Here is a 27,125-nt window from a genome sequence, read left to right on the forward strand (position 1 = left end):
ACCACTTTAGCTAATGGGGCCTCCTGCTGCTGCCGCGCCGCCGGAGCACGATTTCTGTTCTCATCCTGAAGCAAAGTTCTTAACCTGAAGCACTATTTCTGAGTTAGCGGAGTCTGTAACCTGAAGCGTATGTAACCCGAGGTACCACTGTAAATAGTCCTTCGGCTTTTGCCCATGCCAATGGTTAGTCTCATTATTAACTCTGGAGAGGGAATGAGATCTAATATTCAAGTTGTTGATGTTGTTCATTTTATTTATTTATTAAATTCATAAGCCAACCTTCACCAGAAGGTCTCAGAAAAGTTCACAGAATAAAAACAAGGTAAAAACACAAGTAAATAGTTAAAACAGAAACAACAAAACAATACCCCCCCTTCCCACAAACACATTTAAAAGGCTGTAGAATGTTAATCAGCCCAAGGCCTGGTCGAAGAGGAATGTTTTCGCCTGGCACCTAAAAGGATGTAATTAAGACACCACTTTATATTTTAAAGAAACAAATCTCAAAGTGTCCTACAACATGTTAAAAGATCAAATAAGACCATCCAAAATAAAACATTCCTGAAGGAAGTCCAATATAAATTATACATTCAATGCAACGTAATTAACAGGCAACTAAAATATTATCTTAAAGATTTCAAAATGAAGCACTACAAAGGAGGGCAGCTACAGAATGCACATGTAACGCAGGAAAGTTAGCCAAATCATAACAGTCTTAAAGATTTCAAAAGAAAACATTACCAAAAAAAGGTCAGATAGAAAGTGCACATTTTAAAAAGCACAATTACCAATGGAATAAAATATTATCGTAAACATAATGTGTCTGCAGCTGTTGCTTTTTTTTTCAATTTTTTTTTATTGATTTGTTCCATGAGAAAATAAAAGCAAGCTAGCACACAAATAAACGAGAGAGAATAGCGCACAAAGAAAAGAATAGCGAAGAAAAGAAAAAGAAATACATAAAATTGTAGTTTTTACATCAACAATTTACATAACCATCCTTTTCGAGACTTCCTTCAGCTTGTCCGTAAATCATTCGTAGTAATAATTAGAGTTACGCATTTCCTAGCTTATATTGTCATTATACATTTCTCTGTCTCCTATTTTCTTTGCACAATAACTCTTAGTCTTTCACAGTGCGTCTCTGAATCCCATTAGCGTTGTTTGTCCCTCACTAATATATTCCAGATAGTCTACATACTTTCCCCAATCCTTGATGAACTTTTGGTCTCTTATATACCTGACTTTTCCTGTCAATTTATCCAGCTCCGCGTAGTCTAGCAACTTTGATCTCCACTCCTCCACCCTTGGTATTTCCTGCTGTTTCCACTTCTGGGCTAATATTACCCTTGCTGCTGTGACTGCATAGTATACTAGTCTGCAATCTTCCTTTTTTATCTCGTGCCCTAATATCCCTAATAGGAAAATTTCTGGTTTCTTTATGAACGTATATTTTAGGATCTTCTTTAGTTCAATGTATATTTTTTCCCAAAACTGTTTCACTTTTCCACACTCCCACCACATGTGGTAAAAGGAACCCTCTTTATCCTTGCATTTCCAGCACTTATTATCCACCTTATACATTTTCGATAATTTCACAGGTGTTAAATACCACCTGTAGAACATCTTCATGACATTTTCCTTTATCGTTATACACGCCGTAAAGTTTAGCCCATCCTTCCAAAGTTTCTCCCAGTCCTCGAATTGTATACTATGACCTACGTCCCTAGCCCAGCGAATCATTACCGATTTGACTTCCTCATCCAGCTGTTGCTGCCAAATAATGTGTCTGCAGCTGTTGCTGCCAATCCTGCCAATGGTGGCTTATGGCAGGCTGCAACTATGGAAGTTCAGGCTGAAGACCTGGGTCTGCACTAAGAGAAAGACAATATGGTTTTTGGCCTCTTCTGCAGTCTTCATTTTTGTAGCTGGAGTCAGTCCGGGCCCCACTCTCCCAAGCCAGGTAGGAAAAGGTCTGCAAGGCAAGGAGCAGGTTTTGCAGGACACACAGCCAGGAGAGCCCTCTTCCGTAGGCTCAGTGTTGCCACTTGTAAAACTCAGCAAGGAGGAAAATGAATTGGCCCTTCCTATCACTGGTTCTGGCACCAGTTGGTCTCCTGGCCCTACCAATCTCAGTGGGCACAAACGACCACTGCACTTGAATAAATAAAACAGTGGCTTGGAAGAGTATCATATATTGAGGTTGAACCCTGACAAGACAGAAGTACTGTTTTGGGGGGACAGGGGGCGGGCAGGTGTGGGGGACTCCCTGGAACTGAATGTGCCGCAGAAGGACCAGGTGCGCAGCCTGGGAGTCATTTTGGACTCACAGCTGTCCATGGAGGCGCAGGTCAATTCTGTGTCCAGGGCAGCTGTTTACCAGCTCCATCTGGTATGCAGGATGAGACCCTACCTGTCCGCAGACTGTCTTGCCAGAGTGGTGAATGCTCTAGTTATCTCCCGCTTGGACTACTGCAATGCGCTCTATGTGGGGCTACCTTTGAGGGTGTCCCAGAAAATGCAATTAATCCAGAATGCGGCAGCTAGACTGGTGACTGGGAGCGGCCACCGAGACCACATAACACCCGTCTTCAAAGACCTACATTGGCTCCCAGTGCGTTTCCGAGCACAATTCAAAGTGTTGGTGCTGACCTTTAAAGCCCTAAACGGCCTCGGCCCAGTATACCTGAAGGAGCGTCTCCACCCCCATTGTTCTGCCTGGACACTGAGGTCCAGCTCCGAGGGTCTTCTGGCGGTTCCCTTGAGGCATCTGATCAAGGCCTGTATTTTAAAATGAGCTTAAAGATATATTTGCAAATGTTTGTATGTTTCATGCAAGGCAGAAACCAGCTGGCTAAGTACTTTGGCAGTTGTTTATCTTCCTGCTCTCCTGAACAAGGCCCCCCCCCCCCGATTTATAGCAGTAGCAGGAGACAAGTTTCTCAAAGTTGTAAAAGGGAATTACAGGCTGGGAGCAAATGTTACACTGACCCTACATATTACAGAATACAATCAAGCTGCAAAAACACTAATTAAGAGTTGGTAAATAGTAAGATTTATTGTTTAACAGAAAATAGTACCATGTGCCTCCCATCAGACTCTAGCCATATTAAGGGCAATAAATTTTGGGAAGAGCTAATGGGAAAAGCAGCTGGCTGGGAAAGGGGGGTGTAAACTGAAGAGGCTTCTTTTGAAGCTGTTTTTACTGAGTTGCTTTTTTACTTTGCAAAGGCCTTTTCTTCTAAAAAGCTATCTATGTTATGTATGAGATTTGTTGTCTTAATGTAATTATGCAAAGGATTTAGAAAGTAAGAAATGTTAGATTCTTATGTTAGATTCTTATTTCATTGATGGTGTGTGAGAATGTGAACCCAATATCTCTGTTTAGATAGAATTTAATACCATGAGACATTTGGTATTTCAGCCATTTGTTTTGGAATGCAGGGGCAACAGGGGCAAAAGGTGATCTGGTAATTAAGGTGCCTTGTCAAGGCAAATGTAAGATATATGGCTACTTGTCTGCCATTTATGGATAGAAGGAAATATAGCTCTTTGTCTCCCATAAAAGGTAATAGGAAATGGGTGTATCTTTTATGATTGGTTCTAGCAAACAGCCAATAGGAATTTCAACCAGGCTGATTGGACAGAGGCAGCCAAAGGAGGAACAAGGGGGCTGGGCTGAGGAAATATACGGTAAGTGCTGGCCATCAGGGCTGGAGGGGGGCAGAGCTTTGGTAACCATATACCACTGTGCCTATCATTTATTTGTCTGACAAATAAATTATTATTTTAATTTCTCTATTGCTGCGTTAAATATTTCATTCCAGCTAAGCATTAACCACAAGCAGGGTGCTACACCCTCACTGCAAGAAGTGAAGTTACAGGGAACCAGGCAGAGGGCCTTCTTGGTAGTGGCGCCCACCCTGTGGAATGCCCTCCCATCAGATGACAAAGAAATAAACAACTATCTGACTTTTAGAAGACATCTGAAGGCAGCCCTGTTTAGCGAAGTTTTTAATGACTAATGTTTTAATGTATTTTTAATCTTTTATTGGAAGCTGCCCAGAGTGGCTGGGGAAACCCAGCCAGATGGGTGGGGTATAAATAATTTATTTTTATTTTTATTATTACTGTTATTGTTATTATTATTAAAAGAGCTCATGAAGAACTTTTTTTGAAAAAGGAAAAAGGCAGCTTGTGACCCTTTTCTTCTGGAAAGACAGCCAGAAATCACTTGCAGCATGAAACCAAAATGCTTGTTATGTTGTTGTTGTTTAGTCGTGTCCGACTCTTCGTGTCTCCATGGACCAGAGCACACCAGGCACTCCTGTCTTCCACTGCCTCCTGCAGTTTGGTCAAACTCATGCTGGTAGCTTCTAGAACACTGTCCAACCATCTCGTCCTCTGTCGTCCTCTTCTCCTTGTGCCCTCTATCTTTCCCAACATCAGGGTCTTTTCCAGGGAGTCTTCTCTTCTCATGAGGTGGCCAAAGTATTGGAGCCTCAGCTTCAGGATCTGTCCTTCCAGTGAGCACTCAGGGCTGATTTCCTTAAGAATGGATAGGGTTGATCTTCTTGCAGTCCATGGGACTCTCAAGAGTCTCTTCCAGCCTGCCATGGCAAAGGGGCTTGAATAACTCAAAGAAGCTATGAACTATGCAGGGCACCCAAGATGCTTGTTATAACTGTAGTCAATAACTATTTTGGTTTTTGGCTAGATATTTGCGAATTGATATCATGTATTCTATTAATATTTGTTTTCCATGTTGTAAATCTCCCTGTGGTCTTTGGGTGAAGGGCCATATATACCTTTAATGAAAATGAAATGAAATGCATGGAAATTGCAGATTATAAATCCCACAAGGTTTTTGAAATGTGGAATTTTAGCTTATTCTTCTTTCAAGAAAAACACGTTCAGTTGTCTGAGATCATTCCACTTTGCTGTCCCAGGGGGGCTGCCTTCTCCTGCTGCAATTACCGTTCGTGCTTTTTGCTTCAGTTAACGTTCAGTGTCTCTCACTCAAAGCTCCTCTCATAATGGGAGCAAATGGGAAATACATCCCTGGGAGCCGAGATTTGTCGCTGCCATCCTCTTATTATGGAGAAGCTCGACTTGGAAGTGACATTCGCTCTTCCACTTCGATCCTGCGTGGAAGAACTCAGGGGGAAAGCAGGGTCAGGAGAGAGAAAGATTTCTTTTTCTTTCTTTTTAATCTTTATTGATTTTATACAATGAATCACAGCTGTAACTCTCCAACAGTAGTGTAAATAAAAGAAGTAAAACATAAAATAAAAAGTTGGGAAGAAGGCAAAGTTATTCCCATATTAAGACTTCCCTCCTCCCCAACCTGGCTTCTGTACATTTCTATATCAACTACATATTAGACAGCATCTATTTTGTGATTATCCAATACTTCCAAGAATTATATCACATTACAGGAGTCATTCAAAGCCGGCCAAAGATTTTACATGTTTAGAGTGATCTTTTAAATATTGCATGTATTTATCCCATCCTCTGTTATATTTTGGATCTTCTCGATTCCTTTTTTTTATGATATTTATTGAGAATTTTAAGATTACAAAAAAACAAACAAAGAAAAAGAAGAAAAAAAACGAATAACAATTAAACAATACAAATCGATAAGAATCAAAAGCAAAAAGCAAAAGCAAAACACATCAAAATCAAAAATCAAAAATAAACAGTATTCTCAAATCCTTAACTGTCATTACCTTATTTCATCGACCTCCTCACACCTCCCTTTTTTGTATTTTAGTTATTAATTATCTCAGCAAATCCTTTCCATCCTTCATAATATTCTGTCATTAAATTACCTTGATCTATTTTAACCTTATCTTACCATAAAAAACCCTGAAACTTAAAACTTAAATCTTATTTATATCAATTTATCATAACCATAACATATTCTTACATAATTCTTTTTAACATTTCTGCTAAAGACAAATAATTTCGTTCCAACATTTTTCTAATACTCATTAATTTTACAAAACTTTCCTAAATATTTTTTTAAAAACTTTCTTCCAATCTTCTTCCAACGTCTCTTCCTCCTGGTCTCGGGTTTTGTCAGTCCTTTCTATCCCATCCATCTAGTTCATCAACCCGGTAACCTTATGTCCGAGGCCCTTAAATCTCTTCCATGTCCCTTCTGCAGGTCTTCTTCATATTTATACCTGTGCTTTACTTTGTCTTCTGCTCCTTTCATTCGTGGAGACTCCAGCTTAACGATATTTTTGTCCCTTCTTGACAGATCAGCCCCTTTTCCATAGTCAACACTGAACTCCATGTGGTATTTAAAAGCATGTTTCAAGGTCCCTCCAAAGTTAAGGGCCCCCACAACTCCGAACTCCTCCCGGCCCAAAGCCAGACTTGAAAGGTCAAAACATCCCTGCATAGGGGGTCTATCCAGCCCCCCATCTCCAAACCAAACAAGACTCTATCTCTCCAAATCTGGCTTTTTCCAGGTTTATTCGTCAGGATCTTCTCGGTTCCTAACTTTCCCTGTCAATCTTGCCATCTCAGCGGACTCAGATAATTTCGTCTGCCATTCCATTTTTGTCGGTATGTTCTAGGAGAGAGAAAGATTTCATCCGGGGGCAGGAAGGGAGATGGATGAAACAGCTGTACATGCAGGCCATTCCCAGCTTTGCAATTTCAGAATTTGAGGCATGAGCCCTATTTATGCAGATAAGGAAGGTGAAGTATAATAATAATAATAATAATAATAATAATAATAATAATAATAATAATAATAAATTATTTATACCCTGCCCTCCCCAGCCAAGACCGGGCTCAGGGCAGCTAATTTAATGAACATAAAGTCTTGTGCAAAATAGCTGCCTATCCTCTGGGAGCAACACTGGCTAGCAGGTTGGTCTTTGGGGAACTAATAGGCCAGCAGTTGGGAACTGGCATGTTTTTTCGCCATCTGTTTATTTGAATTCTGTTGTTATATCCTTTTTGCAAACCTCTTTGAGATGTTTTACAACCACACAGGTGTATAGTTTTTTAATGAAATTAATAAATAATACGTAAAATAAAATCATTCAGCATTCAACTGCCCGCCAAACTTACAAGATCACTTTTTTGGTCAACTTTTCATGCTCAGTCTTATGTGAGTCATTCTATCTGCTGAAAGAATTTAACAGGGCAAAATCCAGAGAGCTCTTTGTGGTACGCTTCATCGCTTGCAATCGTATGCCATTTCAAAAGTAACTTTCAATGGATCTTCAACAGATGTTGTTAAAAAAAATTTTTTTTTTTAAGCCTCAATGTGCATGTGAAATGAATAATTCACATTATTTGCATTGTGGCAGCATTTGCTTTTTCTTCCTTCTAAGCCACAGCGTGCAAAATATGGTTCCACTGCCACCATGTGGCGATATGGGAATACTGCAGCCTAAACAATTTGCAGAGAGTGAGTCCTGCTAGTTTCATTGTGCAAAAATAGTGATGAGTCTTGCGGCGCCTTAAAGACTAACAAATTTACTACGGCAAAAGCTTTTGTGAACTTCAGTCCACTTCATCATTTGCATGAAGTGTCATCCTGAGTAGCAGGTACATAATATTCATGGTTGAGAGGGGCATGGTTTACAGACACACCAAGTGTCCCTCTTTTCCGGGGACAGTCCTGGACTTACAGAATCCATCCTCGGTTCTGATTTGATCCCAGAATGTCCCACTTTTCCTTAAAAGGTAAACGACCCCTGACAGTTAAGTCCAGTCAGCGGCGCTCATCTCACTTTACTGGCCGAGGGAGCCGGCGTTTGTCCGCAGACAGTTTTTCCAGGTCATGTGGCCAGCATGACTAAGCCACTTCTGGCGAACCAGAGCAGCGCATGGAAACGCCATTTACCTTCCCGCTGGAGTGGTACCTCTTTATCTACTTGCACTTTGATGTGCTTTCGAACTGCTAGGTTGGCAGGAGCAGGGACCGAGCAACAGGAGCTCACCCCGTCGCGGGGATTCGAACCGCCAGCCTTCTGATCGGCAAGTCCTAGGCTCTGTGGTTTAGACCACAGCGCCACCCGCATCCCTAGCACCGCCTGCATCCTTTCCTTAGGACAGCCCTACTTTTATCGGAGAAATGTTACAGGGTATTGACCCCTGAGCCAAGTAGATAAGTACAGTGGTACCTCGGGTTACATACTCTTCAGGTTACAGACGCTTCAGGTTACAGACTCCACTAACCCAGAAATATTACCTTGGGTTAAGAACTTTGCTTCAGGCTGAGAACATAAATCGTGCAGCAGCACGCGGTGGCAGCGGGAGGCCCCATTAGCTAAAGTGGTACCTCAGGTTAAGAACAATTACAGGTTAAGAACGGACCTCTGGAACTAATTAAGTTCTTAACCCGAGGTACCACTGTAACTATACAACCTTTAGAAGACATCTGAAGGCAGCCCTGTAGTGAGAAGTTTTTTAAAAATGTTTAATGTTTTCATATGTTTTTATATATACTGGAAGTCACCCAGAGTGGCTGTGCTAACCCAATCAGCTGGGTGGGGTAAAAATATTTAAAATTATGAGGTTATAAACAGTAAGGTCATAAGAATAAGAAATGAAGAAAATTGCAGATGATGGTCCTACGAAACAGTAGTTGATAATGAAGGCATCCTGGGAATTAACATACATAGTGTGATTTAAAAAAAAAAAAAAATCTATTGTGCCAATTCAGACCACAAGTGATAGCACAGAACCTCTTTCTGTATTACGATCCAGTGATTTCAAATCACACTTTCCCTTTTAAAAAAATATCTTGCCAAAATATTTCTGTACCACCTTTCATACACAAAAGCAAGGGAGTGTACAAAAAAGCGGAAGTACAAAAGAATTACAGTGGTGCTCCGCAAGACGAATGCCTCGCAAGACGGAAAACTCGCTAGATGAAAGAGTTTTCCATTTTGGAGGTGCTTCACAAAACGAATCTCCTATGGGCTTGCTTCGCAAGACGACAATGTCTTGCGAGTTCCTGCTGGTTTTTTTCCCTCCCCCCCCCCTTTTTCTAAGCTGCTAAGCCACTTATCAGCTGATCCGATCAGCAGATAAGCCGCTAAAAGCCTCTAAAAGCCGCTAATAGCGCTAATCTGCTAATCCATCAATGGGCTTGCTTTGCAAGACGAAAAAACTGCTAGACAAAGAGAATCACAGAACGGATTCTTTTCGTCTTGCGAGGCACCACTGTACATTTAAGAATTTTTTTTTAGGGATCTGCAAGGTCAATGGCAAATAAGTTTAGAAGAAAGCAAATCCTCAGGAAATGGATGGGCTTTCAGCAAGTGTTTTGAAGATCGTAAGCTCAAGGATGCTCTGCTCTGCGTGCTCTGAGATTCCTTCTTTGTGCTTTAAATCCACATACTTATTAATTCTTCACTAATCTCAAACTGAGCGTGCCAAATATATTTAGTGTACATCGCCTTGAGATGATCGCTTAGAAGGCAATTAATAAATCAGTGATGATGATAATGATGAGCAATGGTAAAAATAGGGGCTAGGTAGGGGAATAGGGGAAGGTGGAATCCAGGAAAATACTGGAATTTCTCCCAATAGTGGAGGCATCTTGCTCACAAAGGGACCTGCTGGCATGACTGCAGAAAGAGGGGAGGAAGGAAAGAGTACAGTTAAGGAGAAGGAAGTGGAAATTGCTCATTTGTCTGACATGTTCCTTTGCAGGGAGTTCTAGCGCACTGATCTGCACAACTTTCAGGAAGCAAACTGACAAAACTCAGCTACTTACGAGCAAATCTTGAAAGGGGCCGAGCATTCTTGTCCCCCGTCTCGTTTGCAACTGAAAGACAAAATGCAGCTCTTATTTAAAATGCATATATTGCAAGCATCACTAAGGCACACCTCACAGCCCCCCTGCACTTTTAACCCTTTGGGGTTGCCTCCAGAAGCATTGCCAAGACATCTGCTTGTACAACACCAACTCCCCTTCTGTGCACCCTCAAAATCTGCCCCAGATGCCTCTGGAACAGATTTCAGGGGAGGAGAGGAAACTGAAAGTCATTGTGCAAGAGGAACTCCATTTGCACAGGGTCAGATTCTATCCTTGGAATTAAAATCTAGATAGATGATAGATATAGATAGATGATAGACAGACAGACAGATGATAGATAGATTAGATAGATTAGATAGATGATAGATGATAGATAGATAGATAGATAGATAGATAGATAGATAGATAGATAGATAGATATAGATACATAGATAGACAGATGATAGATAAATTAGATAGATAGATAGATAGATGATAGATGATAGAGATAGATAGATAGATAGATAGATAGATAGATAGATAGATAGATAGATGATAGATAGACCGATAGATAGATGATAGATAGATAGATAGATAGATAGATAGATAGATAGATGATAGATAGATGATAGATAGATGATAGATAGATAGATAGATAGATAGATAGATAGATAGATAGATAATCGATCGATTGATAGATAGATAGATAGATAATGAACATTTATAACTAAATTAATGCACTTTTTTATATACAAAACCAAATAAGACAAGACCATTTTTAAACCATTAATCATTATAATAACTTCATCATAATAACCATCATTATAATGTCATAATAAAAGCATTCCATGCAGCAGAAGGAAGGGAACTCTAAAGTTCAGGGGTGGCAACAGAAAAAAATAATTCTGAGTCACAGCTAAACAGCAGCTCATGGGGTGTTAGTGCTACAAATAAGTTTTCTCTGATTATCTATATCAGCTTCCACCAACCTGGTGCCCTCCAGGCTGCAACTCTCGACAGAAGCCTAGCCAGCCATTCTGGCTGGAAGTTGATGGGAACTGTGGTGCAGGTTGGCAAATGCTAATCTAATTAATCTAACTAGACTATCATGCTTCTGAGCACTTTGCAGGAACATACGCTGGTGTGCTTTGATTTATTTGGCTGTGGACCAGAGGAAAAATCCTGTTGCATTCTCCCTACTTCCACAAGTAGAGAAAAGCTCCTGGGGTAGCAGTACCTGGGTTTAGCTGGAGACTCTTGGTGTTTGGTAATAGTTCTGTTACGGATAAATGAGATTATCAGCCCTCTTTTATTGTCTATTCCAGGTCTCCCAACCACTGCCACAGTGTTCTTTCTCTTGGCAAATCAAGATGACAGCAAAGGTTGCAAGGTTTTTAGCTGGGGCAATCAGAATAAGAGCCACTATTTGACTATTGATTCAAAACCCTAAAACAGGGGTCAGCAAACTTTTTCAGCAGGGGGCCGGTCCACTGTCCCTCAGACCATGTGGTGGGCCAGACTATATTTTGAAGGGGGGGAAAAACAATGAACCAATTCCTATGCCCCACAAATAACCCAGAGATGCATTTTAAAGAAAAGGACACATTCTACTCATGTAAAAACAGGCTGATTCCTGGGCCGTCTGCGGGCTGGATTTAGAAGGAGATTGGGCCGGATCTGGGCCCCGGGCCTTAGGTTGCCTACCCATGCCCTAAGATGTACCGTATTTTATATAATTGACTTTTTATTTCTATTCTTTGTATATTGTATTGTTGTTTTATTGCTATGGCCGATGACTGATGCAAATAAAGATGCAGTCATTCATTTATTCATTCATTCTGTTACTGATAAATAAATAAGATGGAAACAAGCTGCCTAATCACTCCTAGCAGAAACAAAACCCGCGACAGCACATCAGAGCATCAGCGAGAGGTAGCTGCCTCCAAGATGCTAGCAGCCTTCACCTGATCTTGTTCTCACAACTGCAAGTACACACAGGGAGAAAGCTGTCCCTTGCCTTTCATTGGAGAGTTTGTCACTTTGCCTTTCCCCATTCAGAACATTCCGGAGAGATGTCAATGATCCCTTTTCTATAGAACCCATTAGGCGGCACCCGCTGTCTATTAAAGAACATTAACTCATCATTCTAGCTCATTAGCACTCTTTTATCCAAGGCCACTTCCTGAAGACCGGCTTAATGAGCACTCAGTCTGATTTCTTTGCAGAGAGATGAAGTACTGGGAAGTCCCAAATGAGCAGTTACTTTGATTCCTTCGCAGGAAGGTTAGACGACCATCGCATCAAGGAAGCATCATTCCACACTTTCTGGTGATAAGATTAAATAACTAACCATCTGCCCCTTATCCAACAGCCTCCACAATTTCCCAAGGTGCTCTCTGAAGCCTCCTTAGATAGTGTGATGTTAAAGCTCCAAGCATGAGGGTGCTAAAATAGAAAAAGACTCCACCATGTTTAAAGGTAAAGGGACCCCTGACCATTAGGTCCAGTCGTGGAAGACTCTGGGGTTGCAGCGCTCATCTCGCTTTATTGGCCAAGGGAGCCGGCATACAGCTTCCAGGTCATGTGGCCATCATGACTAAGCCGCTTCTAGCAAACCAGAGCAGCGCATGGAAACGCCGTTTATGGCAGGAGCAGGGACAAGCAACGGGAGCTCATCCCGTCGCAGGGATTTGAACCACCGACCTTCTGATTGGCAAGCCCTAGGCTCTGTGGTTTAACCGACAGCGCCACCCGCGTCCCTCCACCATATTTATGCAACAATTAAAGAATTCACTAAGATGGGGGGGGGGATATGCAGCGGCGTAGCTAGCCGCTCGGGTGCCGGGTGCAGGGGCGTGTCCTGCAGCTGGGGGGCGGGGCAATCTGCCCATGGGGGTGGGGTGAGCCTCTTCGATGCTTGGAGCCTCTGTAGGGCGGCTGAGGCAGAGGCAGTTGTCGTTTAGTCGTTTAGTCGTGTCCGACTCTTCGTGACCCCATGGACCAGAGCATACCAGGCACTTCTGTCTTCCACTGCCTCCCGCAGTTTGGTCAAACTCATGCTGGTAGCTTCGAGAACACTGTCCAACCATCTCATCCTCTGTCGTCCTCTTCTCCTTGTGCCCTCCATCTTTCCCAACATCAGGGTCTTTTCCAGGGAGTCTTCTTTTCTCGTGAGGTGGCCAAAGTATTGGAGCCTCAGCTTCAGGATCTGTCCTTCCAGTGAGCACTCAGGGCTGATTTCCTTAAGAATGGAGAGGTTTGATCTTCTTGCAGTCCATGGGACTCTCAAGAGTCTCCTCCAACGCCATAATTCAAAAGCATCAATTCTTCGGCGATCAGAGCAGAGGCAGTAGGCAGACACAAGTCCCACACTGCCCCTTCAGGCAGCGCAGAACCTGCAGGCACCTAAGCCACCACGTCACTCCTAAAAAGTTTTGTGAGCCTAATTTTTTTAAAACTAATTTTGTCACCCCCCTAAGTAATGACACCCGGGGTGGACCGCACCCCCCTTCCTCCACCACTGGGGATATGGACAGGCAATGCATAAATTGCAGAAGACTCTTCGGGAGCAAAATGACAAAATAAAGAGGATCAAAATGCAAGCCACTATGCCTGGACTGAACAGCCCCAAAACCAGGCTCTCAGGATAATCTTACTCTCAAGTAGCAGCCCTTCATCTTCTGGTTTCCTCTCCCCAGGTGCACAAAGTTTGCCTATCATGTTGAGATTCACCTTGAACTGCCTGCCTCCTGACTGGCTAACCCTAGAGATAGACTCCCTCTATTTTTTCATGAAAAAATATGGTTCCGGAATTGAAATATTAATAGAGAATGTGTAAAACGTGCAGGGGTAAGCAAGAAAATAATAATAATAATAAAATTATAACAACACAACAAGAAGGAAGAAGTAAAATATTGAGATCACACATGGGTGAAGGGAAGTGGGGGGTATATGGGAAACTATAATATCATTTATAATATAATTTGTTAGTTGCATTGTATTTACATCATCTTCTAACCACACTCACCCCTAGGCCACACTCCAGAAAAATTCTGCAAAGTAGATATCAGTGTTTATCAAACTTGGGTCTCCATTGCCCCTAGCTGGCAAGATTAATGGTCAGGGACGATAGGAGCTACAGCTGTCCAACAACAGCTGGGGACCCAAATTTGAGGGGGAACTGGAACTTAGGCTGAGTGGCTGTGACAGGCCCAAAGTCGAGCAGTGAGCTTCACAGCTGGGAGGAGATATGGACCCTGGTCTCCCAGGGAGAGACAAGTCACATCCATTAATCCAGGCATAGGCCAACTCCAGCCCTCCAGATATTTCAGACTACAATTCCCATCATCCTTAGCTAACAGGACCAGTGGACAGGGATGATGGAAATTGTAGTCCCAAACATCTGGAGGGCCGGAGTTTGCCTATGCCTGCATTAATCCAACCACTTTTGCCCTGGCCCCACCCACCATGAGTTCTCCTCACGGAGGAAAGGGTTCCCTATCGTTGCTATGATATCCGTTTGCTCATAGGAAAATGTAATATCTCTCTAAGGGCAAAATGAAAAGCAAGAACAAGACTTTAAATAGGCTTCAAATTTATTTTGAATATGTCTGATGGAAAATAAGTGGTATTGGTAAAAAGAGGATAAATGCTAGAGGGTAAGGACTTGCTGAATTTAATATTTGAACTGGAATACAAAATGGGAGGTGTGAGGAAGTCAAGAAACTAGTGAATGAAGTATAAGATATGAAAATACTAATCTATTTTCTGTTTTGTTTTTTGGTTGTTTTTTTTCCTTTCCTTCTTTCCTTCCCTTCTTTTGTTAACTGTTTTTTATTGTGTATTTTTTATGTGTTTTGTTTTTGTATTTTTTCATTTTTGTAGTTTTTCTTATGTTTAAATTTTGAAACTTTTCATTGTTTGTGAAACTTTAATAAACATTATTTTTTTAAAAAAAATTATTTTGAATAGCAGTCTTCAAATTTATTTTGAATTTTTTTCCTGCTTATATTAGTTCACCATATGTTCACACCCTCCAACATTCCTCCAATGAAAATAGGGGCATTTCTCACACAGACCCAGTGGACACACACACACACAACCTGAGTATTTCCTATCAAAAGAAGGAAGAGCGCCACCATTGCTAAACCAATGAGAAACAACACCGTCCTGAGAAAAATCCTTAATCCAAATTTTATCTCATTATTTGGTGGATTTACAACTCCTCACCCCCTTACCTACACACCGATAAATAAAATTTAGAAAGGGGCAAGATTGGATGCAGATCCACAAAGCATTAAAAAATAAATAAATCAAGACTCCTTGTGCTCCACTCTGCTCCCCCTTTCTTTCTGCCCAGAGCAGCCCTGCCCTCTGCCTGCCCCTCAGAGCCGGAGCTAACGAACAGCAGCTAACGAACTCCTTTCCCTTCCTTCCCCACAACAAACTCTGTGAGGTGAGTGAGACTTCTGAGAAGTGTGACTGGCCCAAGGTCACCCAGCAGCTGCATGTGGAGGAGCGGGGAAGCGAACCCGGTTCACCAGATTACGAGTCCACCGCTCTGAACCACTACACCATACTGGCTCTTGATGAACTTACTCAGGGGTCCCCAAACTAAGGCCCGCGGGCCGGATAAGGCCCAAGGGACACGTTTATCCGGCCCGCAGCCGCTGCCGCTGCCGCCACCCCTCTTACCGGCACTGTGCTGCGCTGTGTGGCTGCCCACATCCAGGTCGGAGGAGCACCGGAAATAGCTTGTGTGCATGTGCAAGTGTTATTTGCACGTGTGCAAGCGTTATTTCCGGTGCACATCCGGGTCGGAGGTCCGTGCGCATGCGCACAAGCTATTTCTGGTGCGCCTCCGACCCGGAAGTGCACCGGAAATAGCGTGTGCGCACATGTATGGGCATGCGCTCCCCTGCCCTCCGGCCCGCCGCACGATTGGCGCAGGAGACACCAGCCCAAGGTGTGGTAAGTTTACTGACCCCTGAACTTACTGAACGAAATACTTTGTTCCTGTACTTAAGAGAAGACGCCAGGCCAAGACCAGCCGGCTCCTATGGAAGAAGCCTCCATCAAAGAAGAAAAAGAAGATTGGCAAAATAAAATATCGAACATTCCATCTTACAGTATTTTATTGTTATAGTGGTGTTTTAGCGGCTGTTTTTTCCCACGTGCACAAGCTGTTTTTTATGTCCTGTTTTTATCTGTATGGGCCTATGGCCGTAATAAATAATATTATTATAATATCGAACTATGCAGGACAAATCAGTTAATTTGAAACCCAATAAAAGAAAGGGGACTTTTTAAAAAGGGGGTGGGGAAATGTTTAATGCATATCTTTTGAGCTCTGTGTATAGGTTTCTACATTAGCATAACTTTTAAAAGTCACTTCTAATAAGATGAAGAAAGTTTAAAATTGAATTATTAAGATTTGATCCCTTTTCGAAAGATGACTTAGAACTTGGTGGCAAAACCCTTCTTTTCTTTTCCCAATTTTTTAAATTAATTTTCCACATTTATCACAAAATGATATGACAAAGAAACAGAAAAAACGCAACAACAAAATACATACTACAGTACAATACAATACAGTACAATAAAATTAAACACAAAAAGAGATTATTTCTTCTAATACCTAATTCTCATAACATTGTTAACCGACTTCCTCGAATCCCCTCTAACTGAATTTCATTATATCCCATTTAGAATGGTTCTCCAAATTTTTAATATTATTAACTCCTTTCATTTACTAATCTCTTTTCCTTTATTAATCTTCTAATCCTTAATGTTTACTACCACGGATCCTTATTCTAACCCTAGGCCTATTTGTTACTTCCAAGGATTTTCTATTTATCTTATATTACAGTATTTAGCCAAATATTCTTTAAATTTCTGGCAAATCCCTTCTTGGCAATTACAGAGGTTTCTTGTAGGTGGCCACCAGGTTTGCACACATCTCAGAAGGTTTTTTTGGTCCCACTCCTTTGCAGATCCTCTCTAAGTCAGTAAGATTTCGAGGCTGATGTGTAGCTACTCGAACCTTCAGCTCCCTCCACAGATTTTCGATGGGATTAAGGTCTGGAGACTGGCTAGGCCACTCCAAGACCTTAATGTGCTTCTTTTTGAGCCACTCCTTTGTTGCCTTGGCCGTGTGTTTTGGGTCATTGTCATGCTGGAATACCCATCCTTGACCCATTTTCAATGCCCTGGCTGAGGGAAGGAGGTGCTCACCCAAGATTTGACGATACATGGTCCCGTCCATCGTCCCTTCGATGCGGTGAAGGTGTCCTGTCCCCTTAGCAGAAAAACACCCCCAAAGCATAATGTCCCCTTCCATGTTTGACGGTGGGGATGTTGTTCTTGGGGTCGTAGGCAGCATTCCTCCTCCTCCAAACACAGCGAGTTGAGTTGATGCCAAAGAGCTCAATTTTGATCTCATCTGACCACAACACTTTCACCCACTTCTCCTCTGGGTCATTCAGATGTGCACTGGCAAACTGCAGACAGGCCTGTACATTTGCCGTCTTGAGCAAGGGAAGCTTGCGGGCTCTGCAAGATCTCAGGCCTTCACAGCGTAGTGTGTTACCAACTGTTTTCCTGGTGACTATGGTCCCAGCTGCCCTGAGATCTCTGACAAGTTCCCCCTGTGTAGTTCTGGGCTGCTTCATCACCCTTCTCCTGATCATTGCAACTCCACGAGATGAGATCTTGCATGGAGCCCCAGACTGAGGGAGGTTGACAGCTATTTTGTGTTTCTTCCATTTGCGAATTATTGCACCAACTGTTGTCACTTTCTCACCAAGCTGCTTGGCAATAGTCTTGTAGCCCAGTCCAGCCTTGTGCAGGTCTACAATCTTGTCTCTGACATCCTTGGACAACTCTTTGGTCTTGGTCATGGTGGCTACTTTGGAATCTGCTGGATTGATTGCTTCTGTCGACAGGTGTTTTTTGTACAGGTACTGTAACAAGCTGGGATTACAGGTAAAACGTCTCCCTTACAGCAGGTGCTTCTAATCTCAGCTCATTACATACAGTGAAGATACCAGGTAGCCTGACACCTGGCTGGTTGATAGGGGATCAAATACTTATTTCATTCATTATAATGCACATCAATCTCTGACAGGGACCCTGAGGGTCATCTAGTCCAACCCTCCGCAGTACAGGAATATGCAGCTGTCCCATCCATACGGGGAGCGAACCTGCAACCTTGGTGTTCCCAGCACTACGCTCTAACCAAGTGAGCTCAATGAGTACCATCACAGAAAAAGCACCAGCGATTATCATTTAAAAGGGAAATACAATCCACATATTCTGAGGGAGAAAGAATTTAAACAGATGACCTCAGGGCCGGATTTAGGTTTGATGAGGCCCTAAGCCACTGAAGGTAATGGGGCCAGCTGTCCTCTGTCAACAACAAATTGTCTCTGTCTTTTTGTGTTGATTATATGCGATATGGTAATTTATGGACCTACAGTGGTACCTCTAGTTACAAACTTAATTCGTTCCGGAGGTCCGTTCTTAACCTGAAGCTGTTCTTAACTAGAGGCGTGCTTTTGCTAATGGGGCCAGCACACAATTTCCGTTCTCATCCTGGGGCAAAGTTCTCAACTCAAGGTAACTCTTCCAAGTTAGCGGAGTTTGTAACTTGAAGCGTTTGTAACCTGAGGCATTTGTAACTCAAGGTGCCACTGTGATAGGTATCTAGAGCCATTTGCACATGCAGAATGTAGGCACCCTATATATAGAAATGAGCAAACCAGTGATATTTTAGGGAGCAGGCTAGTAGGCAGGACCCATTACTGACATCATAGGAGCCTACACAACACAAAACACCGTTGCTGTTTTATTTGTTTTTTATCTTATATTTTGGAAATGTACATCCAGGGTTTTTTTCCTTTAATTTTTTGGGGGGCCCCCAAGAGAGTGAGGCCCTGAGCTATAGCTTGTTTAGCTTATACATAAATCCAGCACGAGGTGGGGGCAGGGGGACAGGCTGCCCCGGGTGCCATTCCAAAGGGGGGGTGACAAAATGCCGACCCCCAATCAGTGGCACCCTCTGGGATGCACGCCCCGCCCCCACAGGTGGTGTGCCACGCCCCCGGGATGTGCGTCACACCCCCTGGGACGAATGCCGCTCTGGGTACTGGAGCAGGTTGCTTCGCCTCTGACTGGGTGATCTACATGCCCCGTTCAGTTTGCTGTCCTGACTGTTGATGGGCAACTTCAAAGGCCCCTGCTGTCCCTTCTTTATCTTTAAACCAGACTTGGACCAAACCGTCCTCTGTAAATCAGGACACCCTAATAGTCCCACAGTGGGGCTTACTTCTAGCTAACTATAATAATAATTTATTATTTATACCCCGCCCATCTGGCTGGGTTTCCCCAGCCACTCTGGGCAACTTCCAACAGAATAGTAAAATACAATAACCTATTAAACATTAAAAGCTTCCCTAAACAGGGCTGCCTTCAGATGTCTTCTAAAAGTCTGGTAGTTGTTTTTCTCTTTGACATCTGGTGGAAGAGCATTCCACAGGGCAGGTGCCACCACCGAGAAGGCCCTCTGCCTGGTTCCCTGTAACTTGGCTTCTCGCAATGAGGGAACCGTCAGAAGGCCGCAGTGTCGGGACAGAACGATGGGGGTGGAGACGCTCCTTCCCCCACTGTCATGCATTTGCTTCAGTTTACCAAGTGAAAAGCTTGTACCATGGGACTTAGGACAGGAAGGAACAACAGCAAAAGCATCTCAGTATTCCAAGGAAAACTTTTAATCCTGCTCTTTCCAGACCACAGAACAAACCCTCTGAATGGAGGCTGGCTTAAAGGGAGCATGAAGGCAAGTCTTCTCAGAGGGCTTTCCCGAGCCAGGCGACATAAATAAATGGCAAAGCTTCTGCCTCATTCTAACAGTTTCGGTGTCCGGCTTTTCTGATTCGGCTCACAATCACAAGCAAGCTCCCGACCAAAGGTGGGGTTATTGGGAAAAGATAGAAGTTCTCCATCAAAGCAAGCACTGTTACCCATCTGCAAGAACAGAACAACCACACTGCATTCTGGGTAAAGAAAACAATGCCATCTGGCAATTAAAACAACAAGTTTTGCCTGATTTTCAAGGTGAATACTAATGCATCTCTGAAAATCTGTTCTTATTGGCACAGGAGCCAATATAGTATGTCCCTATAATTCTCTCTCTCTCTCTCTCTCTCTCTCTCTCTCTCTCTGACAGACAGACAGATTATTTTATCTTTTGAAAACAGTGCCTTGAAGGAAAATCTCCAGTAAGAAATGGAATATGGATTTGTCCTCAGAAATGTAGGTCAACCTTTTAAATGTGTTAATGCTACAGTGCCTAAAAAAAATATGAACCTCACGGATTCTGTGCCAGTTCTCAAAAACATCACATGTCACATAGAAAAGAACATATGGCAGTTTTAGACTATTTGCTATTTTTCCAATACACATATTTAAACCCAATTATGTGTGAAATGTGGCACATTTACTCAGAAGTAAGACCCACTAGGGTCAATGGGACTTACTCCCATGTAAGTATCCACAGAACTTCAGTTTATGGGCTTAAGGATCTGGAATTTTCAGATTACTAGCTTCTCTTAATATTTATTATTTAATATCTAAGGCTGCAATCCTCTACCCATTTAACTTGGGTAGAGGTGCTATTGAAAGCAATGGGACTTACTCATAAGTAGACATCTATAGGACAGCATTGTTGCACGGTAGGATAGATGGATGGGAATTCACAGGACAAGTGCAGAATTTCCCCTCTAAAACCTTTTATAAATAAAAATTATCACACACATAAAAATCAAATGCAGGGTTAACACTTAAAAGTCACCCAACGGTCCAACACTACAAAGGAGCCAATCCCTGGGTGCAAATCTGTTGCTGCAATGGAAAATTCTCTCCTTTCTGGTAATGAAAGACTCCCGTGGGGCAGTTTCCTTCGTTTCCCAAAGGAAACAGCTACTAACTTCAAAAGGTATCAGCATCACATCAGCGACACTGGGACAAACTATTTCTCTTTTTAATAACATTTGTATTGAATTTTCAACAAAAATAAAAAACAAACACAACAACCACAAAGAAAGAAAAATATACGTAAAAGCAATATCAAATCCATAAAATGGGATTATCCAAATCCCATGACTTCCCTCCCACCCCCCTCCCCTGGTTTCTTAAATTTCTTTTCCAACTGCATATCATTTCTACTCCAAATTATTTTTTCTACCACGAATGTCTTATTTCTAAAATCACAAGTGTTCTTAAAATCCTGCCAAATGTATTAACCTGTTTACAATACTTTTGTAAGTACATAATAAACATTTCCCATTCTTTTAAAAAATTTCTTGTCGTCTTCATTTCTGAGCTTTCCAGTTAATTTAGCCATTTCAGCGTAGTCCATTAACTTGGTTTGACAATCTTCTTTGGTCAAGATTGGGACAAACTATTTCAATAGTTTGAAGACTAAAGGCACTGTCCCTTGTTCCTGCTTTTAGTAAAAGGTAAAGGGACCCCTGACCATGGGTGGCCAACTCTGGGGTTGCGGCGCTCATCTCACTTTATTGGCCGAGGGAGCCGGCGTACAGCTTCCGGGTCATGGGGCCAGCATGACTAAACCGTTTATGGCGAACCAGATCAACACACGGAAATGCCGTTTAACTTCCCCCCAGAGTGGTACCTATTTATCTATTTGCACTTTGACATGCTTTTGAACTGCTAGGTTGGCAGGAGCAGGGTCCGAGCAACGGGAGCTCACCCCATCGCGGGGATTCAAACCGCCAACCTTCTGATCGGCAAGTCCTAGGCTCAGTGGTTTAACCCACAGCGCCACCCGCATCCCCCTGCTTTTAGTTATTTATTCATTTCTCTCGTGAGAGTCCAGACATTGTCCTGAGTCTGACCATTGGTCCATCTTGCCCAGCCTTGCCTCAGGCTTTGCTTCAACACTAAGACTGCAGCTAAGGACATCTAAGGTGCTTCACGGAGGGAATGAAGGATCCTCTCTTGAGTAACTGCATGCTATTCCCGCTGGGCTTGACTTTCCACTGCTGGGCCCTGCTTTAGAAGTTATTGAACCTGTACAAGTGTTATCATAGAATCCTAGAATCATAGAGTTGGAAGAGACCACAAGGGCCATCGAGTCCAACCCCCTGCCAAGCAGGAAACACCATCAGAGCACTCCTGACATATGGTTGTCAAGCCTCTGCTTAAAGACCTCCAAAGAAGGAGACTCCACCACACTCCTTGGCAGCAAATTCCACTGTCAAACAGCTCTTACTGTCAGGAAGTTCTTCCTAATGTTTAGGTGGAATCTTCTTTCTTGTAGTTTGGATCCATTGCTCCGTGTCCGCTTCTCTGGAGCAGCAGAAAACAACCTTTCTCCCTCATCTTATGTTACTTTCCATAAGTGGAATACGAGATGCTGAAACATAAAGCTCTGTGGTGAGGGTGAGTTGGGTTAACTGCATACTGGGGGGCAGTGGCATAGTGTGGGTTGTCAGCACCCGGGGCAAGGCAAGTAATTTGCGCCCCCTAACCCGTGGATTTGCGCCCCCTAACCTGTGGATTTGCCCCCTAACCCTCAGATGTTGCGCCCGGTGTGGCCGGCCCCCCCTGCACCCCCCACGCTACGCCACTGCTGGGGGGGGAAGTGAAAGACCCTCTTGAGCAGGGTGCAAATTCTCCAAACAAATATTTTAAAAATGCATGGAACATTTTAATCGGCCTTTAGGGGGCAGTGTTATCAACATAGTCCAACAACATCTGGAGAATACAGTGGTCCCTCGGGTTACAGACACTTCAGGTTACAGACGCTTCAGGTTACAGACTCTGCTAACCCAGAAATAGTACCCCGGGTTAAGAACTTTGCTTCAGGATGAGAACAGAAATCGTGTGGCGGCGGCACAGCAGCAGTGGGAGGCCCCACTAGCTAAAGTGGTGCTTCAGGTTAAGAACAGTTTCAGGTTAAGAAGGGACCTACGGAACGAATTAAGTTCTTAACCCGAGGCAGCACTGTACCACATAGCACCGTAGAATTGTAGCATTGGAAGGGAACCTGGGGGTCATTGGGTCCAAACCCCGCAGTGCAGGAATCCTGCCCACAGCCATCCCTAGGTGGGCTTGAACCACCGAATTTCGGGTTGGCTACTAGTGCTTCAGGGCATCCTCTCAGCACCTTGTTTTCTATATCCCTCATTCATGTACAGTGGTACCTCAGGTTAAGTACTTAATTCGTTCCGGAGGGGCCTCCTGCTGCCGCCGTGCCACTGGAGCACGATTTCTGTTCTCATCCCGAAGCAAAGTTCTTAACCTGAAGCACTATTTCTGGGTTAGCGGAGTCTGTAACCTGAAGCGTATGTAACCTGAAGCGTATGTAACCCGAGGTACCACTGTACAAGCGATGCATGAATGGGTGTCCCACAGGCTGCCAGGTTCCAGGAATGAATAGCTGAGTACAGCTTGGTGGCAGTTCTCCTCTCTCTCCAAACTTTGCATTCCCACCCCCCCCACCCCCGCTAAACTCATCTTAAGCATCCGGTCCACACGGGCTGCCCACTGCCCTCCCCATCCCTTTTCGTCTTCCAGCGGTTAATCAACGGCACTTATAATTGTGAGGAAACAGTCTCTGTTTATGTCTCTTAGCCAAGATTTTTTTCATTATCCTACACCATTGGGCAGAAAACCAAGGAGAGGATATGGTGCGAAAGGATATTTCAGCAGCCTGAGTAAATGCCATAAATTAGTCCTCTTCAAACATTGTTGCATAACCCTACACTTAAGGTACCTTGTTTTTAAAATCAACAACTGGCTCGGTGAGTCCCTAGAGCAGGAAATGCTGGCAAACACTATAAGGCAGATAAAGCCGACTTATTCCTTGCGGACTCTCTTTGATGCAGAGAGGCATTCTGTTTTTTCAGTCACCTCAACTGTATTTCTTGGCTGAACTTTAACACCAAAGCATTGGAGAAAGGTTGAAGGGTATGGAGTTATCCGACCCCCAAGCCATCTGAAGACAATCCTTTATAAGGCAGTTTTTTTAAATCTTTAATGTTTTATTATGTTGTTATATAAGTTGGAAGCTGCCCAGAGTGGCTGGTATAAATAGTAAAATGATCATTATGGAATGGGACATCCCTATTTCCATCAGATAAATGTTGGAGGGTATGAAAATGTCTCCTTACTCTTTCCTTACTTGTGCTGTTCTCTTTTGGTGAGGAAAGGACTCACCCTTAGGAAAGTAAGAGCAGACAGCGGTTGTGAGGAAGGAAGCAGGAGCTGGAAGACTATAATCAAGGTGCAAGGAGGAGGATGCCAAGCCAAGCTTTCTCAAAGTTGGCCACAAAACACACCTTCTGAGGCTGCCACAGAACCCGCTTCCTTTGCGTCACACTAGTGAATAGAAGGGGGAATATGAAGCAAGCGGACAATTTCTCCCACTCAATATTGGTGGCTGGATGGATTGCACTTATATAGAGTACCACCTTTCTGCCAAGGCAGTTTACAATTTTAAAATACGGAAACACATTAATGATATGAAATGTAAAGTTGGCCCAGTGGTTGGTGGGAGCAAAAGTTTGACTGGGGCAGACCCTGATGTTGTCTGCCCACATTTCTCACCCTAGAACAACAACTACATATTTATAGAAGGTTTTTTTTTATAAAAAAAAGTTAAAGCCATGGATGCATATACCATTTGAAAAGTTTTCACAACTCTCTCTCTCTCCCCCCCCCCCATTTAGAACAACAGCTTTGGTGCTTCAACAACATTCAGCCGAGGGCAGGGGGAATCTGCACATGAGAAATCCACATGGGATCTCATTTACTAATGCTATGACATTTAAAATAAGAGTTCTGGCTCAAGGGACCTGTGCCACATTGTGATTCACAAATAAGAGAAAACAAGGTTTGAATGAAATATATAGCGCACCACTTCCCTCAGCATATAGGAAAGCCCTGTTCCCCCAATTCACTGTTACTGATTGATTTCTATATATTTATTTAAGAAGTTACTTCTTGGAAACCAAAATTTAATATTCGTTTTAGAGGGAATGCTGTAGACCAAATATTTCTGTTTCCTCAGATCTGAGCAATTCTCTCCAGGAAACCTAAAGGGATGGGAAAGAAGAGGCAAATAAGCCACTTTGCTTTGCCAAAACAGCTTGGGACTAAGTTACCTGAAAGAGCTCCTTTCCTTGTATGTAAATACTGGAACCGTAATGCCCTCTTCAGAGGCTCTGCTCTGGTTAGGAGTGGATGGCACTGTCAATTTTGGTTTCTCTCAGTTTCTCATTTTTCCAAGCTTCGGTTCAGTTTGCCATATTTCCACATTACTTTGCTATACAGTCGTACCTTAGAAGTCAAACGGAATCTGTTCTGGAAGTCTGTTCGACTTCCAAAATGTTCGAAAACCAAAACGCAGCTTCCGATTGGCTGCAGGAAGCTCCTGCAGCCAGTCGGAAGCCACAGAAGCCCTGTCAGACGTTCGGCTTCAAAAAGAACATTTGCAAAACCCACTCACATACAGTTTTCGATTGTTTGGGAGCTGGAAGGTTCGACTCCCAAGGCGTTTGGGAGCCAAGGGACGACTATGTTCTATGAGAGACCAGGACATACTTATCTATGTTATTGAAAGCCATGTTGTTGTTGTTGTTGTTGTTTAGTCGTTTAGGGACTCGTGTCCGACTCTTCGTGACCCCATGGACCAGAGCACACCAGGCACTCCTGTCTTCCACTGCCTCCCGCAGTTTGGTCAAACTCATGCTGGTAGCTTCGAGAACACTGTCCAACCATCTCGTCCTCGGTCGTCCCCTTCTCCTTGTGCCCTCCCATCTTTCCCAACATCAGGGTCTTTTCCAGGGAGTCTTCTCTTCTCGTGAGGTGGCCAAAGTATTGGAGCCTCAGCTTCACAATCTGTCCTTCCAGTGAGCACTCAGGGCTGATTTCCTTCAGAATGGATGCGTTTGATCTTCTTGCAGTCCATGGGACTCTCAAGAGTCTCCACCAGCACCATAATTCAAAAGCATCAATTCTTCGGTGATCAGCCTTCTTTATGGTCCAGCTTTCACTTCCATACATCACTACTGGGAAAACCATAGCTTTTACTATACGGACCTTTGTTGGCAAGGTGATGTCTCTACTTTGTAAGATGCTGTCTAGGTTTGTCATTGCTTGAAAGCCATGCAATGGTCCAAAAACCCTGAACTGAAATATTACCTCAGAACTTGAGAGCACAGAGCAAGGGAGAGTGAATGAAGAACACACCTTTGATCTGAGGTGCCTTTATATTTCATTCTGAGAGGCAAAACGCCCAACAAACTCAAGTGTCCAATGTGTCTTCACATTGGGCCAAGCAACATACAACATACAAATAAGTTTTTTGATATCCTAGAATCCCTTTTCATGCCAATGGAAATTCCTTCTTCAGAATATTTGCTCAAGAGATTGCCCAAGCTGCATGTTTGTTTGTTTTCTGAGGAGCAATCTGCTTTTGTCCTTGGCAAATGAACAAAATACTTGTTGTTTTCAGATCATTTTAATGAATGAACTGGGTGTAGCCAGTTCAGGTGTTGCCTTAGCAGCTCTCTATAGAGAGCCTGTCCTACCCCAAGAGGGGTTAAATCCCAGGGGAGGCTTAATCCCCCTGAAGGTTCATTAACAAAGGGGAGGAATTTCCTAAGAACCATTCAAAACTGTTTTCATGGGTGCCAATTATATACTGTTTCCTTTGCACTTCTATTTAAGTCATGGGTTTCCTAAATGCAACAGATAATAGGGAGGATATTTGGTTTTTCGGGTGCAGGCCCAATATCTTTGGATTTTTGCAACAGGAGCAGGGAAACTTTTCCAGCTAGCATCCTTAGGTTGCAAAACTGCCCCAGGCAATTTTGACAGGTGGGATGGGCAGGGCCGACACCAGGTGAAACGTTTTCCTTTACCCTCACAGTTTGAAATCAAATGTCATAGGCATAAAGCACTTGCAGGCACTGAACAGAGGAATCATTCTGAGAAAAAAGCTTAACTGTCCGTTTAAAAGATATCGCCCTGTTTGGCTGCATAGCCAAAGTGCCAACTTCCTGTGCCCTTTCTATCTAGGATGGCAATTTATGCATCATCAATAGAGAGGACAAAACAGTACACAGATTTGCACAGGATTTGCAAAAGCTTATTTGTATGTCTGGGGCGCTGTGATCTAAACCACTGAGCCTCTTGGGCTTGCCGATCAGAAGGTCGGCGGTTCGAATCCCCACAATGAGGTGAGCTCCCGTTGCTCGGTCCCTGCTCCTGCCAACCTAGCAGTTCAAAGCACGTCAAAGTGCAAGTAGATAAATAGGTACCACTC

At 43.2% G+C, this 27,125-nt stretch overlaps 1 protein-coding gene across 4 annotated transcripts in view; it reads right to left on the minus strand.

Moving 5' to 3' along the window:
- The window catches only part of PDE1C (phosphodiesterase 1C), a 336,024-nt gene that overhangs the window by 218,947 nt on the left and 89,952 nt on the right, over positions 1-27,125 (minus strand). For all 4 annotated transcript variants that reach the window (XR_014517662.1, XR_014517663.1, XM_083468113.1 and 1 more), the window contains exon 2: positions 9,752-9,802. Coding sequence is in view for 2 of the 4 variants with exons in the window: in XM_083468113.1 (XP_083324239.1) it covers positions 9,752-9,802 (51 nt within the window). In the remaining 2 variants the exon portion in view is untranslated. The remainder of the gene's footprint in view (positions 1-9,751; positions 9,803-27,125) is intronic.

Source organism: Podarcis liolepis (assembly GCF_965112155.1).
Source record: "Podarcis liolepis genome assembly, chromosome: 12".
Lineage (NCBI taxonomy): Eukaryota > Metazoa > Chordata > Lepidosauria > Squamata > Lacertidae > Podarcis > Podarcis liolepis.